The sequence below is a fragment of the Narcine bancroftii genome, chromosome 3, assembly GCF_036971445.1.
Source record: "Narcine bancroftii isolate sNarBan1 chromosome 3, sNarBan1.hap1, whole genome shotgun sequence".
Taxonomy (NCBI): Eukaryota; Metazoa; Chordata; class Chondrichthyes; order Torpediniformes; family Narcinidae; genus Narcine; species Narcine bancroftii.
The window spans coordinates 106,252,374-106,269,973 of NC_091471.1; the positions used below are offsets into that span (position 1 = coordinate 106,252,374).

The 17,600-nt window shown below is 39.3% G+C and overlaps 1 protein-coding gene across 1 annotated transcript in view; it reads left to right on the plus strand.

The window, feature by feature from the left end:
• The window catches only part of LOC138756704 (gamma-aminobutyric acid receptor subunit alpha-2-like), a 184,203-nt gene that overhangs the window by 99,150 nt on the left and 67,453 nt on the right, over nucleotides 1–17,600 (plus strand). The window contains exon 7 of the mRNA XM_069923092.1: nucleotides 10,910–11,053. Within this exon, the coding sequence (XP_069779193.1) occupies nucleotides 10,910–11,053 (144 nt within the window). The remainder of the gene's footprint in view (nucleotides 1–10,909; nucleotides 11,054–17,600) is intronic.

Sequence of the window (17,600 nt, forward strand, 5' to 3'; positions counted from 1 at the left end):
ATTCAAATGCTAAGGAACATAGAATGCTGGAGAATGCCACAAATATTGCTATGTCTATCAAGGCTGAGACCACCCCCACCCCTTCCCCCCATCACTTCAAGATATCCATGTGAGGCACTGCCTCAGAAATTTAAGCCACTATCATAAAGGACCCCAATCATCCAGGTACAACCTCTTGTCAATGCTACTTTTGGGAAGAAGGTAGAAAGGTACATAAGCTTGAAGTCCAGCACCTTTCAGTTAAAAGAGCTGTCCAACTCCTAAAGGCTTTGAAACACCCTTAAGCAGCCAAACATAAAGTACCCCAGGACCACCAGAAAGACCTGTTTGCACTGTTGAAATGTCACTCTTTTCTTGCACTTATTTAGAATACAGAACATTACAGCACAGAACCTTTGGTTCATGATGTTGTGCTGACCTAAATATACTCATAAAAACTCAAAGCCTCCCTACCTCATTACCCTCTATTTCCCATTTCTCATCCCATTCCCTTGCTGATATGTCTGTCAATGGTCTCAGGTGGTGCCAAACTGAGACCACCCACAAATTGGAAGAAAAATATCTCATCTTCTGACTGAGCATTACCCTCTATTTTTCTTACCCCCATGTGCCTAAAGTCTCTTAAATGCCCCAATGATTCAGCCTCCACCACAACCCCTCGTAATGCATTCCAGGCATCCACAACACTCTGTGTTAAAGAAAAAATAACCCCGACGTCTCCACTAAACTTTCCTCTCTTCACTTTGCACAGGTGATTACTGGTGTTTGCTATTCCTGCCCTTGGAAAGAGGTGCTGGCTGTCCTCCCTACCTATGCCTCTCATAATCTTGTAGACCTCTATTAAGTCACCTCTCATTCTTCTTTTCTCTGAAGAGAAATGCTCTAGCTTTGCTAACTGCCTCATAAAATATATTTTCCAATCCAGGCAGCATCCTGGTAAATCTTCTCTGCATCCTTTCCATAGCTTCCACATCTTTTCTGTAATGAGATGGCCAGAACTGAACACAATATTCCAAGGGTGGTGATTTTTATATCTGCAAGATTACATCATGACTCCTGAACTCAATCCCTTGATTAATTAAGCCCAGTGTTCTTAACTGTCCTATCAACTGACACAGCGACCTCACGGTATGCCTCAGCGATCGGTGCTGTTGTTTATCATTTATATTAATGATTTGGAGGAAGGGGTGGTTAACTGGGTAAGCAAATATGCAGTCAATACGAAAATAGGGGGAGTGGTGCATAGTGAGGAAGGATTTCTTGGATTACAAAAGGATTTGGTTTGTTTGGAAAAGTGGGCTGGAAGATTGGAATTTAATGTAAGTGCGAGGTGCTGCATTTCGGAAAAAAATAACCAAAATAGGACATATAGGGCATTGAAGAATGCAGAGGAACAGAGGGATTTTGGAGTTATGGTACAGAGCTCCTTGAAGGTGGATTCCCATGTAGACAGGGTGGTTAAAAAGGCATATGGTATGCTGGCCTTCATAAATCATAGCGTAGAGTATAGGAGCTGGGAAGTGATTTGGCAACCTTTTACGGCATTGGTGAGGCCAGGTTTGGAGTATGTGTTCAGTTCTGGTCACCAAATTAAAGGAAGGATATAGATTAGGTGGAGAGGGTTCAGAGAAGATTTACAAGGATGTTACCTGGCTTACAACATCTAGGTACAGAGAAAGATTAAGGAGACTGGGACTTTATTCATTGGAAAATAGACAGTTGAGAGGAGATTTGATAGAGGTATTTAAAATTATGAAAGGAATAGATAGACTAGATGTGAGTAGACTCTTTCCCCTGAGGGCAGGGGAGGTTGGAACAAGAGGGCATAAGTTAAGGGTAAGGGGGAAATACTTTAGGAGAAATGTTAGAGGATGCTTCTCCACTCAGAGAGTGTTGGCAGAATGGAATGATCTTCCAGAGAAGATATTTGTGGCAGGGTCCTTTCTGTCATTTAAGAGATGGTTGGATGTGTACATGGATATGAGGGGGTTAGAGGGTTATGGGCGGAGAGTGACAGGAGAGAACTAGTGGAGTTGTTCAAGTGAACCAGCGCGGACTCGAAGGGCTGATAAGTCCTGTTTTCGCGCTGTAAACTTTTATATGGTTATATGGAGAGATCTATGGATTTGGACCCCAAGGTCCCTTTATTCTTCCACACTGTGAAGTATCCTACCATTAACCATGTACTCTTTTTTTCAAGTTTGACCTACCAAAATGCATCACCACACTTATCTGAATTGAACTCTATCTGCCACTGTTCTGCCCAACTATCTACATCCTGTTATTACTTATGACAACCTTCAACACAATTCGCAGCATTTCCAACCTTCGTATCATCTGCAAAATTACTGGCACATCCCTCTACTTTTTCATCCTAAAACTTATCTATTTCATCCTTTATGTTTATTATCTCTTTCTATATATATAGTATTGTATACTATTGTAGTTGGTGTATCTTGTGTACCTGTTTAGTCAGGATTCAAGATTGCTTTATTGTCATACAGAACATGTAATATTACACAAATTTTCCTTTTGTCTGCCGTAAGACAAATAAAGTGTCACCATTATTGTCACCCAGCAACTTTTACAATAAGAGAGAACAAGAAGCAAAAGAGCAATGGCACTAACATCAACTTCTCCTGTTTCTGTTAAACGCACCCCTCCCCCCACCTTTTCCCTGATATTTCCTTTCCTCGAGCTGTGTGTGTATCTCTCTCTTTCTCTCCCTCTTCCATTTTCCGTGTCTCCTATCAGAGAGCCAAAATTAATTCTCACGGTTCCTCTTTCTTGACCTTTTATCCAATTAACACCTTTTGTCTATTGGTCTGTACACCTCCCCCTCCCATTTTTCCCATTTTTTTGAACCCCAGTCTTGTTTTGCACATACCTTGAGGAATGGCTCAGGCCTAAGACATTGATAATATATCTTTACTTCCCATGGACGCTGCAAGGCCATCTGAGTTCCTCCAGCATTTGTATGCTTTTACTACAACCACAACATCTGCAGATTTTCATTTATCACTCCAGGAACCTGCAGCCTGTGCGGTACCCTGACCACAAATTGCTCGCGGCTTACTGCCATAGCCACTGTTCAGTAGTCCTGTAGGGTTGGCTCCTCTGCTTCTCCTTCTCAACGGGAGCTGTTTTCCCCATTTTTAGTGCCCTGCTTTGGACCAGTGCTCCCCCAGTCTACAACCTTTTGTGGCTGATTCTGAGCATAGGTGCCACTATCTTGGGCACAGACCCTGTAGTTGCACGATTTATATATAAGAGTGTGTGTGTGTGTGTGTGTGTGTGTGTGTGTGTGTGTGTGTGTGTGTGTGTGTGTGTGTGTGTGTGTGTGTGTGTGTGTGTGTGTGTGTGTGTGTGCATGTATACACACCCACACATGCAACATATACATTGTACTTGTATACATGGCAATAACCTCCTTATCATTCTCCCACTGATGCTGCTTGACCTGCTAAGTTCCTCAGACAGATGACTTTTCTTCCCTCTTAATTTGAACTTGAATGTGGATCTGAACCTGGATAGAATTAGACTTTGACAATCAGGCTGTGTCTAAAACCAGACGTGAGGTGTGTAAAACTAGGTCGTTGGTTTAGAGCCATGGTATTCTTCCATTTTTTTCACCCACATAACACCTTACTAACCACAGAGCACCTATGGCGTAGGGTAAGGGATAAGATATTTGAAGGGAATCTGAGGATGATTTTTTTTTTCATCAAGAAAGTAATAGAAGCTGAGACTCTCATAGCATACAAGTATCCAGGAGAGCACTTGAATTCCCAAGGCATAGCAAGCTATAGACCATGTGGGATTAATATAGGTAGATAGTTAATTGTTGATGTAGTTTAGTGGGCATGTTCCAGTGCTGTATTATTCAATGACTCTTCCCTTGCTTGCTCTGGCCCTTGGTGCAGCCTGGTCTAAGTTTCTGGTTCCTATGCCCAGTCTGACCCCTAAGTTTTTGGCCCAGGCCCAATCTAGTCATATGTACCAAATGGTGGAGAACTAGTTCAATGCACAAAAATGGTGGAGAAACTCTGCAGGACATACAGCATTCATGGAAGACAACAGGCATATGATATTGTGAGCCTCGGCCCTTCGTCAGGAATGCCAGAAAATGAGACTGAACAAGAAGGGGGAGGGATGGAGCAATAGGGAGTTGACATTTTGAGGAAAGCAGCTGGCAGGAACATTTTGATAAAGTTATTTGCCCTCTTCTCCCCATCACCTCTCAGTTCCTTTCTCTTGTTCTCCATTCCACCTGCATCTATCCACTTGTTCTCTTCCCCCCATCCCCCAACCTCCTTACTAGGGTGAATGTTCCTGATGAAGAAAGCTGAGGCTCATCAAATGCTTATTGCCTTCCATGGATGTTGCACAACCTGCTGAGTTCCTTTTGCGTAATTCATCTGTACCAGGTCCAGACTAATCTTGGTTCTTTTGAACCTCTGGTGCTGGGTGGACCACAAGGGTAGTTGTGCTTTCTTTTCCAAGGATCATCAGCCACGTCCTTCTCCATAATGTACTTCTTGGCCAGCATTTAATAAAGAGTCACATTTTAAAATGGCAGCTTCCTTTAAGGTGCAGTGGAGGGCCTTGGAATTCCCAGATAGGTCCCCACCCACAGTAAAATGAGAATCTTCTATCTATATCACATTGCACAATAATTTTCCTTGTATAAATTTCTTTAGACATTGGAGCACAGTGTTAGGCCCTTCTATCCCATGAGCCCATGCTGCCCAAACACCCCAATTACCTAAAATCCGTTGTATGTTTTGAAGGGTGGGAGGAAACCTGAGTGTCTAGAGGACTCCCATGCAGACATGGGAAGGACATACAAACTCCTTACAAACAACACTGGTGGTGTAATAGCATTGAGCTAACCACGACAATAACTGTGCTGCTCACAGTTTGAGATCCAATATCACAGTGGTTCTCAACCTTTTTCTTTCCACTCACATGCCACTTTAAGTATTCCCTATGCCATAGGTGTTCTGTGATTAGTAAGGGATTGCTTAGGGTGGTATGTGTGGAAATAAAATGTTTGAAAACCACTGTTTTAATCGTACCTAATTGACTTGTTCTGTGCATGGTTTCAGAACTCCAAAGGAAATGGGCCAATGACAATTTGTCTCAAGAAAAATATTTAGGTAACAATTTGTCTTAGAGCAGTGGTTCCCAACCTTCCCTTCCCACTCACATCCCACCTTAAGCAATCCCTTACTAATCACAGATCACCGATGGCATAGGGATTACTTAAAGTGCTATATTAGTGGAAAGAAAAAGGTTGAGAACCACTGCAATATCAGAACAGGACTATTAGACACCCAGTTGTCAGTTGTGTTGATTAGAGAGATATATAGGAGTTGGATTGAAAGGAAAGGAGAATTGTGCATAAGAATTCTAATAGATGCTCCAAGGCAAAAAAAAAATGAGGGAGTGCTGATTTGCCTCTGACTGAACAAATGAGGTATTAAATGGATGCTTTTTTTCTCCCTTAGGTAAAAGTAAAAGGTTATGGATCTGATTGATATTTAGCCTTAAGAGGAACATTATTTTATGAACTGTAAAAAATTGGAGGCCTTGGAGGGAGCAGGTATAAATACAGGTTAATGGGGATCTTGTCTGCAAAGACCTCAAAATAAATGTTCAGACATCATCCAATTTGAGGAAATATGGCAGTGGGATTCTGACCCAGAGCCATTCATGACAGGATACAACTACTAGTTGCATTGTCTCTCAGTCTCACTGCTGGTGCAAGAATGGTGCCCATATGGGTAGAGATTCCAGTCAGAAGCATCCTAAGTAGCTGAACCCACCATGACGCTGGATATACTGATCTGACTTAGCGCAGAGGTTTGTGGCAGAGAGTATTCCCACTTCATTGCATGTACAATGATTTTCAAATTCACTATATGAGAAAACAACTTGAAATTGTGTCAAGACATAACCTTGTGTCATAGTGTCCATTGTTTTAGATTTTTCCTATGAATCACAACAAAGACAGAATGAAAACACACTTTTTGTCTATATATTTGTGTTGTCTGAAGTAGAAATAAAGATTGAGCTTGATAACCATATTTGCGGGGCAAAATGCTTTAACTTTGTATTGGAAAATCACCAAAGTGTAACCATTACAAAAATAATTATGCTTCTCATATCAATTTGAAAAAGTTTGTCATTTTTCCTCCTTCTCACCCACCTCTCTTGAAGTCTGTTTCAGATCTGTTGCTTTTAATTATTTGACTGCAATGGTATTAAAATCTTGCAGTTTTATAATTACTGTTGTCACTATTGATCCATCACACAGAGAAACCCCTAAATATTCTCAATGTTACGGATTCCTGAAATGGTGTGCAGCCATCTGATTCTAAAACTACAGTTCACAAAAAGGCTTGTTATTTATGAGATGAGCTTCGTATGCATAAGAAGTACCACAAGCAGATGTATACAAGGGAGTAATCACTCCTCAACAGAACACAAGTGGTAGGCACTTCTCATTTTCAGCTAGATTGCTGTGTTAACGTACTTCCACAAGAAAATTATTCTATTAAATTACTTCTCTGCAAACTTCTGACAGTCCAATAATTTTCCAATTTTTTTAGAAATGTATCTAGTTTTCCAATCCACGTCTATATGATTCACAACCTTTCTGAAAATATTAGCATTCTTTTGTCTGTTTTACTTCAAAAGTATTATTGTCTACTGACAGACTGAATTTAACTCATTACTATTCTCATCCATTCACTTGCAGGCAATGCAGACTTGTCCGTTCCCTCCAGCAGGCAGTCCAGATGTATGTGTGTACTATCAATTAATATTAATTAATGTGACATTAATTAATTAATAGGACAATTAATTAATTGGCGAATTCAGGGGTTTTTACAAGGCTGTAAAGGTTGTGTATGGCCCCTCACCCCAAGTCAAAAGCCCGCTACGCAGCTCAGACGGCAAAGTCCTCCTCAGCGACAAGATCTCCATCCTCAACCGATGGTCAGAACACTTCCAATCTCTTTTCAGTGCCAACCGCTCAGTGCAAGAATCGGCCCTGCTCCAGCTCCCTCAACAGCCCTTAAGGCTAGAGCTGGATGAGGTCCTCACCCGGGAAGAGACATATAAGGCAATTGAACAACTGAAAAGTGGCAAAGCAGTAGGTATGAATGGAATCCCCCCCAGAGGTCTGGAAAGCTGGCAGCAAAACTCTGCATGCCAAACTGCATGAGTTTTTCAAGCTCTGCTGGGACCAAGGAAAGCTGCCTCAGGACCTTCGTGATGCCATCATCATCACCCTGTACAAAAACAAAGGCGAGAAATCAGTCTGCTCAAACTACAGGGGAATCACACTGCTCTCCATTGCAAGCAAAATCTTCACTAGGATTCTCCTAAATAGAATAATACCTAGTGTCGCCGAAAATGTTTTCCCAGAATCACAGTGCGGCTTTCGCGCAAACAGAGGAACTACTGACATGGTCTTTGCCCTCAGACAGCTCCAAGAAAAGTGCAGAGAACAAAACAAAGAACTCTACATCACCTTTGTTGACCTCACCAAAGCCTTCGACACCATGAGTAGGAAAGGGCTTTGGCAAATACTAGAGTGCCTCGGATGCCCCCCAAAGTTCCTCAACATGGTTATCCAACTGCACAAAAACCAACAAGGTCGGGTCAGATACAGCAATGAGCTCTCTGAACCCTTCTCCATTAACAATGGCGTGAAGCAAGGCTGTGTTCTCGCACCAACCCTCTTTTCAATCTTCTTCAGCATGATGCTGAACCAAGCCATGAAAGACCCCAACAATGAAGACGCTGTTTACATCCGGTACCGCACGGATGGCAGTCTCTTCGATCTGAGGCTCCTGCAAGCTCACACCAAGACACAAGAGAAACTTGTCCGTGAACTAATCTTTACAGACGATGCCGCTTTAGTTGCCCATTCAGAGCCAGCTGTTCAGCGCTTAACGTCCTGTTTTGCGGAAACTGCCAAAATGTTTGGCCTGGAAGTCAGCCTGAAGAAAACTGAGGTCCTCCATCAGCCAGCTCCCCATCATGACTACCAACCCCCTCACATCTCCATCGGGCACACAAAACTCAAAACGGTCAACCAGTTTACCTATCTCGGCTGCACCATTTCATCGGATGCAAGGATCGACAACGAGATAGACAACAGACTCGCCAAGGCAAAGAGTGCCTTTGGAAGACTACACAAAAGAGTCTAGAAAAACAACCAACTGAAAAACCTCACAAAGATTAGCGTATACAGAGCCGTTGTCATACCCACAGTCCTGTTCGGCTCCGAATCAAGGGTCCTTTACCGGCATCAACTACGGCTCCTAGAACGCTTCCACCAGCGTTGTCTCCGCTCCATCCTCAACATTCATTGGAGCAACTTCATCTCCAACATCGAAGTAATCGAGATGGCAGAGGCCTACAGCATCGAATCCATGCTGCTAAAGATCAAACTGCGCTGGATAGGTCGCATCTCCAGAATGGAGGACCATTGCCTCCCCAAGATCGTGTTATATGGCGAGCTCTCCACTGGCCACTGAGACAGAGGTGCACCAAAGAAGAGGTACAAGGACTGCCTAAAGAAAGCTCTTGGTGCCTGCCACATTGACCACCGCCAGTGGGCTGATATTGCCTCAAACCGTGCATCTTGGCGCCTCACAGTTCAGCGGGCAGCAACCTCCTTTGAAGAACACCGCAGAGTCCACCTCACTGTCAAAAGACAAAGGAGGAAAAACCCAACGCCCAACCCCAACCAACCAATTTTCCTTTGCAACCGCTGCAACTGTGTCTGCCTGTCCCGCATCGGACTTGTCAGCCACAAACGAGCCTGCAGCTGTTAGCCCTCCATAAATCTTCGTCCACGAAACCAAGCCAAAGAAGAGAATTAAAACATTCCCAGATGTTTTAAGATTTCCTCAACTGGCCCAGAGGGCAACAGCCACACAGTTACACAACATAAAAGACATTTTGAATTTACGCAGTCCCCAAAACTTCCAGACTTCCAGCAGGATGTTTAATTTTGTTTTTAATTGAATGATCAGTAACAATTCCTAGATATACCTTTCATTTCCACTTAAGATTTGTTTCCCTGATGATCTTCATTGCACCCTGCCCTCAACACATACTCCGCCTGCCCCAATTATTATGTAAATTTGAAGCCCTTATTATAACAGAGCTGAGCAATGACCTTAGTTTAGATGTTTGTTTTCAGAGTTAATGAGTTAACATTTGTGGTCATTCTGAACCTCGACTTGTTGAGTATTTTTTACCATTTGCTGATTTTATTTAACCATTACAGCATACTTTAAAGTAATTAACTGGAAAATTATTGAAAAGGTGTTTTACGCAGTGCTCACTTTGCTTTGTGAAGCCTTGAATGCTTTATTGCTGAAGCACATTGATAAAAGAAAATAAATGTATCAACATTCTGGATAAATGGATGATTTCAGGAAACTGAAGCAAAAACAAAATATCAAAACTTGTCATGGGAATTTTCCCATCCTCCCTCATCACTCCAACAAGAGACCTGTTGAATCTCCAGGGAATCTGTTCCTGAAGGTGGAAGAGCTGGAGAAGCAGAGGAATATCAGAAATGAAGATTTATTTTTAAAATATTTGTGCAGTACATAACCTTTGGCTAATTTTCTCTAAATATTCTTGGACTCCCATGCCTTGATATTGTCATGAATAAATTAATAGGAAAATGTCCAAGTGGCCAGTATAATCAAAACTGGTATAAAATTGCAGACAATGATCTGCTAATTTTGTTTCTAATATCTTTAATATAAGCAATGTCCCAGTGGGATCAGTCTGTAGTCCTGATTATGCTAGCCTATGTTTCATAGGGAAATAGATTTGGAGAATCCTTAGGAGTTTCTGATCTGGGAGAGTTCAATCATAAGTGACCATATAAATCTATTACAGTTATACCCCATTTTATGAATAGTTGCTTACAAAAATTCGCTTTTACAAAGAAACCTGTGTTAGCTATCTAAAAGAAATTTGAATGGCTTTTCACTTTTATGAAAATATCTTTCAATAGTACTGAATAGGTCTTAGATTTTGGCCATTTCGGCTTACAAAAGGTTTCACAGGAGGGTGTAGCACATTTTGGTGCTAACAGTTAGGTGGATCTCACCGTGGGATGAGGGGAGTGCAGAGATGTCACCAGGGTAAGATAGGAGTTCGGAGATGTCACTGAAGGGAGATGGGAGTTTGGAGATATCACTGTGAGGAGACGGGAGTTAAGAGATGTCACCACGGGGTGAGGGGAGTTTGGAGATGTCACTGTGGGGAGTGTAGCGATGTGACTGCATATTCGTTACATTTGTTTTATTTAATATTCATTAATATTTATATTCATTATATTTAATTAAAGTTATAATAAATTAAATGCCATGTCCATTGCCAAATGTGGGCACCAAAATATCCGGTGCCAAAATGTCCAAAGGTCTACAAGTCATTTTTTTCACCAAAATATCCAGCACCAAAATGTCAGTTGCAATAATGCCGAGCACCAAAATATCAGGCACCAAAATGTCTGATTCTGTTCATAGGAACGTTCTGGTTTCGTAAAGCGGGTTTTACCTGTAATTGCAGCAAGAGCTAATACTGGTAAACTGTTTCCAATTTTGAATCGAAACCCTATAATAAGGACTTAGGTTAAAGGTGTGTTTATTTATAAATGCTTTGAGGTATTGACTCACATTTAATGATAATCAGATACCAATTGCAAGGAATGTTATTGAAGGAAGCAAAATATCTACCTTCTGTTTTTAATTCTCCTGTGTATTTGTATATTGGTTTCCAGGGATAGTTGCAGAGGTTCAGAGTGACTTTTCAGCCAAAGGCAATACTCTCTATTCTGTCTTTTCAAGCTTTTTCCTTGTGTCTGCAGATGCATATACCCGCTCAGAGGTGAATTACAATTGGACTTTTGAACCAGGAAAATCGGTGGTGGTTGCAGAAGATGGTTCTCGACTAAATCAGTATGATTTGCTTGGACAAACTGTGGGGGAAGAACTTATCAGGTCCAGTACAGGTTTGTAAATAGCATTGTAGAAAATAATGCTGACATTTACAGCATCTTTTTTATTTGGATGGAATGACCATACTTAAAATATGAACATAGTTAGCAATCTACAGTAATCATTCAGGAAATACATTCTTAACTGGAAACTTTGGTTTATTTTGACCTTAGAATTGCTGTAATCTGGGGAATAATGAGATACCTTTATGGTGGAGACTGTTCCTGCCAGAGATCCAGCTCCTTTGTGATTTTCTTCCAAATTCAAATGGATTAGTTCTTCCACCTACACCCCTTTTCACTATGTCATCACATCATGGCATCATCCCCTCTTTAATTTGTCAGTCATGCTGTGCTGAAATGCCCCAGACATCTCATCCGCTCTGGGTGGAATAGAATCAACATTGTTCCATTAGCCTACAGTTTGGTGTTCTGTGCCATGTTCTTTTTAGAAAGTGTTTTGAAATTAACTGCCATTATTTCAGGTGAATAGAGAACTTTGGCCAAGTAGGGCAAGCAAGACCAGCCTACCCACTTCCCATAGAATGGGATGGTATCATTCTGAAAATCTGATGCCATTCCAATTGTTCAAGTCCACACTCAAATTAGCATACCTTTTTAAAATGTGGTTAATTGTTAATAACAATATAATAACCATGTTGTTGGGGAGCTTGAAATGTTGTCCCCTCTGCTTCCAAGAACAGCATAGGCTTCCTGCAACCAAGAGATTACTGATAATTCTTATAAAAATATCTTACTAATAAGCTCCCTGGTCTGTGTAGTATTAACATTGCTTTGCTCCTTATTATGACCAGCTATTTGCATGTGATTATTTACAAAAATATACATTGTATTTCAGACAGAAAATTAGAGCTTTACAGATCAGTGCCAAAGGACAAGGTTATTAACAATGTATTACACCATTTTTCATTCAGGAGAACAAAAGAACAAAATAGCATAACTGTGTAGAACTATATTTATTAGCAAAAGTAAATATTAGGTTTTTAATACATTAATTTCTTTGAGACTTTCTGTTAGAAGGACTGCAACATTTTTTAAACAATTATTTGGTATTCATTATATATTCCACTACCAGATTCAAGAAAACTTGTTTTTTTGAAACAAAAAACAAAAAGTAAATGTTGAAGTATAAAAGTTGGAATTGATTACTCTTCCAAGTAGACTCTGAATAGAAGTGGAACATGCTGGTTGACTGCCTGATGGTTGGTAGGGTTTACAGTATATTTCGGCATATAAGTTGACTGGCATATAGGTCGACCCACACCCTCTTTTTTTTCAGACTGTCCGGGCCTCCCAACAACAACCCAAATGTTTTAAAACACTCCAATCACCAGGTAAAAAAGCTGTAAATTAAGCAAGTAAAAAAAAAACCTCAGCCTAACAGGTAGGAGAGGGAACGTCAACCTATGGGCAGAAGCGGAAACCTCATTCTCCTGAGTAGGAGTGGCAACATCGTTCTCCTGGCAAGAGCAGGAACCTCGGACCTACATGACAGCAGCCGCGACCTCATTCTCTGGAGCAGGAGTGGTGACCTTGTTCTTTAAAGTAGGAGCAGAGACCTCATTCTCCCGACCGGAACGGGAACCTCCTGCAAGAGCGTGAACAAGGTCGCTGCCACAGAGAACGAAGTTGCCAATTCTGCCACGTGGCAGAAGTAGTGACCTCAGTCTCCCAGCAGGAACGGCGACCTCAGCTTACCGGGCAGGAGCGGCAGCCTCAGGCTGTATAATTGTAGAATATCTGTGTGGGTTATGGCGGCACCAGGCGGTGGGGAGGTGCTTCCAGGGACGATTAATGTGCCAAATTGGTGCTTCCAGGATCGACTTATATGCTGAATCAGCATCAAACAGTTTTTGACCTGAATTTGTCTCAAAGGTATATTTGTCTCAAAAGTTGACCCCTATATTTTGAATGATTTTTGAGGGTTTCATGACTCAACTTATGGTATTTGGTTTTGTGAAGTCTGAAAAATCTCTCCCTGTTACTGTACCCTTCAAATAAATATCCATAAAACTCCTCTTACCTGACTGCTAGCAGGCATAGATGAAAGTATGTATTACCATACCTCTGCCTCAAAGATCTAAATTGGCAGATACTATATGAATGTCAAAGGACTCTTAAAACTGTTGGTACCTGATTCACTGCTTCCAATCCTATTTATTTACAAATCAGAGTATTAACCACTTAGATTTTAAAGGATTCCCTGATAACAATTAGTAAATGGCAGTAATGAGTTGAATGAAAAGCCCTGATTTTTAATTTGCTCATGATGGAGCAGTCATTTAATATCATTATGGTATTTGTCACTGTTTGCAGTTTTGGAAGAACAGGATGTGTCATCTGGAACTGATCTGTATAGAGAGTTTTCAAACGGATTCATTCTCAAGAAAAAACTACAGGGAATGACATGCAATGCAGTTAGTAATTATTTGCTCATTTGATGAAGTATAAATGTGGCAGCTTTGTTTAAATTAACATTAATGTGTGAATTAATTTGGGTATCTACTCTCAATTTGGTCTGATTGAAAGCAACTTATAGCTACTTGTAATGACTTTGAAACTATTGCTGTTTGACATCATTACTATGTGATACTGACTGTAAATTGCAGATTTTTGCATAAAGCTATAGATTAGGAACATCACTCAGAATCAGAATTTATTGTCATTGGTGGCAAGCGAAAGCGGGTATTGGCTTATATTAAAAAAAGAAAATTGATATTGCCTTTTTACAAGAAACACATTTGACCGAAAAGAAACATTTGAAATTGAAAAGTGATTGGGTTGAACATGTGTTATTTTTATTCTTTTAATTCTAAGGCAAGAGGGGTGGTGATTTTGATTCATAAAAATTTATCATTTGAATTGAAATCTTCAGAGGGAAATGTAGGTAGAGTTTTACAGGTGAATTGTAAAATTTTGCTGAATCTTGGACTTAATTTTCATGCACCTAATATAGATGAGCGGTTTATTTCAGAAGCTTTTTTATTGTTAACTCAAGCTAATGTTACGTACTTACCTAAGTTGATACATACTGATCAAACAGGTTTTATTAAAAACAGAAATGCATCAGATAATAATCTTCAATTAATTACTTTGGTCAATGCATACCGAAAGCAGAAAAGGCTTTTGTTAGGGTTGAGTGGGATTTTTTTATTTAAGGTATTAGAAAAGTTTAAATTCAGCCCTTTTTTAATGGTTAGGTTAAAGCTTTATATACGAACCCGATTGCTAGGGTTGCTAGGTAAATGGTCAGAGCTCTTTACCATTTAGGTTGACTCGTTCAACTCGGCAGGGTTGTCCATTGTCACCAGCCTTATTTGCATTGGCTATTGAACCATTAGCTCAGACTATTAGACAAAATGATGAAATTAGAGGGATGAAGGCTATGAATGAAGAATATAAGATTAATTTATTTGCAGATAATGTATTGATATATTTGACGGAACCAGAATGGTCATTGAAGCAGTTACAAGAGTGTTTGTCAAAATTTGGTGAACTGTCAGGATATAAAGTTATTTGGGATAAAAGTGAAATTTTACCAACTGGAATAGGAGATTATTCAGAATTTAAAATTATTACAAAATTAAGGTGGACAAATAAAATGAAATATTTAAGTGTGCTTATAGATGTTAATTATCAGTCATTGTATCAGTTAAATTATATGGCTATATTAAAATGGATTAAAGCATATTTGATTTAGTGGAAAGATCTTCCATTGACTGATTGGTAGGGTCAATTGTATTAAAATGAATATTTTCCCCCAAATTCAATATTTATTTCAGTCAATACCTTGTTTACTTTTAAAAGATTTTTTCAGGATATAAATAAGGTAATGCAGGAGTTTTTATGGAAAAGTAAATTAGCTCAAGTGGCATTGTATAAACTTACATGAAAATATGTGTTAGGTGGACTTCAGTTACCACATTTTCAAAATTACTATGAAGCAGCCCAGTTGAAGTTTATTAGCAGGTTGATGGATCTAAATCAACCTCCTAGCTGGGCTAAGGTGGAAATGGTGTGTATTTCTGAGGTCGAGGTACATGAATTTATATTTCGTTGGAACTTGAATTTGTTACAGGAATATAATATAATTGAAACATTTGTTAAGGATCTGGATTTTTTTTTTAAAATAGGTTTTTTGGGTTCAAAAGATAAATGATCAATTTTGACCTTTTTGTATATTAACCAACTTATTTCTTTTTCAATGTTTAATAATTATTTAAAGAGTTGGGATTTTAAGGGTATAAAGACAATACAGGATTGTTTAGAAGAGGGACGATTTCTTTATTTTAATCAATTGAGAGAGATATTTGATATATCTGTAAATTCTTTGTTTTGTGTGTTACCAACTTAGAGCCTGGTAAAGGATAATTATGGTAGAGAGATGAATTTACCTACTTTGTTAAGATTTGGGTCTTTGATTTCCTCTGTACCAAAGAAGGGTTATATTTTGGTTATGTACAATTTGTTTCAAGATAATATGGATAAACCGGATTGGGATAAATCTAAACTTAAATGGGAGAGTGATTTAGTGTTTATTTTTCCTGAAGATGATTGGGCGGATATGTGTCAGGACAATGTAATCAAATTGACTAATGTAAGATATGGAATGATTAATTATAATTTTTTACATCAATTATATTACACTCAGGAGAAACTAAAAAAATATGGATTTAGTAATTCAGACTTATGTTTTAGATATGATTCATGTATTGGAACTTTTTTACATGCTGTTTGGACTTTTGTTAAAGTTCAACCATTCTGACAAGGAATTAAAGTGGTTTTGGAAAAATTATATAACTTTACATTACCATTAGACCCAATGATTTTCTTGTTGGGTAATTTGATTTCGTTGAGGGGATTAGGTTTGGATAAAATTCAAATTGCTTTTGTACATTTGGTGTTATCAGTAGCGCATAAATGTGTTGCGAGTACTTGGAAAGACAATACAGAAATTAATATACTACTTTGGAACAATGAATTGAAAACTTGTATTGTTATGGAAATAATTACCTATAATTTATGTGATCATTATTCTTTTTTCATTAGCAAATGGTCTCCGTATTTGGAATATATGCATTTAGATATACTTTGAATTATTTTTAACATTTATAATTTTTTTTGTATATAATTTATATTTTTGGCTCCCCTTAAGGGAGCTGGCTGAAGGGGTGGGAGGGCGGGTCTGTTTTTTTAAATTATTTTATTTTTCTGTCTTTTTTTTGTTTTTTTTAATATATATTTGTAAAATTAATTTTTGATGATTATTGGACTGTATGTTATGTTTTTTTCTATCTTTAAATAAAGTTTGAAAAAAGAATTTATTGTCATCAGCAAGTCACAAAATTGGTAGTAGCATCATAGTGAAAACATTCATATTATGAACCACCTCACAACAATAATTTTTTTTATAACATTGCATGAAAAGTAAGGCAGTATCCTTGGTTCATTGATTATTCAGGAATCTGATGGCAGCAGGGAAGAAGCTGTCCTTGTGTGCTTCTTTAGGCTCCTGTATGTTTCTCCCAACAGTAGCAAAGTGAAGAGGGCATGGCCTGGGTGTTAGGGTATTTGAGGATAGAGTCTGCTTCTTTAAGACACCAACCACCTCATGCAGATGTCCCTGATGGAGTGAAGCCTGGTGCCTGTGATGTCGCAGGCCGAGTTAATAACCTGCTGGAGTTTTTTCTTGTTTTGAATATTGACGCTTCCATACCAGACAGTGTGGCAACCAGTCAGAATGCTCTCCACGAAGCACCCGTAGAAGTTTTCGAGAGTCTTCGGTGACATACCGAATCTCCTCAGACATCTCACAAAGTATAGTCGCTGGCAAGTCTTCTTTGTGATTGCATCAACATGGAGGCTACAGGTCAGGTCCTCGGAGATGTTAACATCCAGGAATTTGAATTTCTTGACCCTCTCCACTACTGAGCCCTTGACGAGGACTGGGCTGTGTTCCCTTGACTTCCTCCTGAAATCCACAATCATTTCCTTGGTTTTGCTAATGTTGAGTGCAAGATTGTTGGGGTAATCCATTCAATGAGCTGATCTATCTCCCTCCTGTACGTTTCCTCATTGTTGTTTGTGATTATGCCGACAACTGTGGTGTCATCGCAAATTTATCGATAGCATTAAAATTGTGCCTGGCTACACTCTCTTGGGTGTATAATGAATAGAGCAGTGGGCTAAGCACATATCCTTGGGGTACACTGTGTTGATAATTAATGAGGAGATGTTTCCAATTTGTACTGACTGTGGTCTTCTGATAAAAATGTCACTGGAATATGGGAAGGAGATGAAGTACAGGCAGGGCAACATGACAGTTTTGTGTTTGATTTTCTATTTGCACAAGGCCCAAGGTTTTGTTATGTATTTCATCCTATCACATGAATATTTATATATACAAGGGATTTTAAAATACATCAAGTTGTTTCAATGGCTGAATTTTTTTTACATTGAGGTCTCTGAGTGAATCTGAAGGCGAGAGTAAATGAAAGTCTGCAGGCATCATGATTGAAGTAAAAACACAATGTTGGAGAAA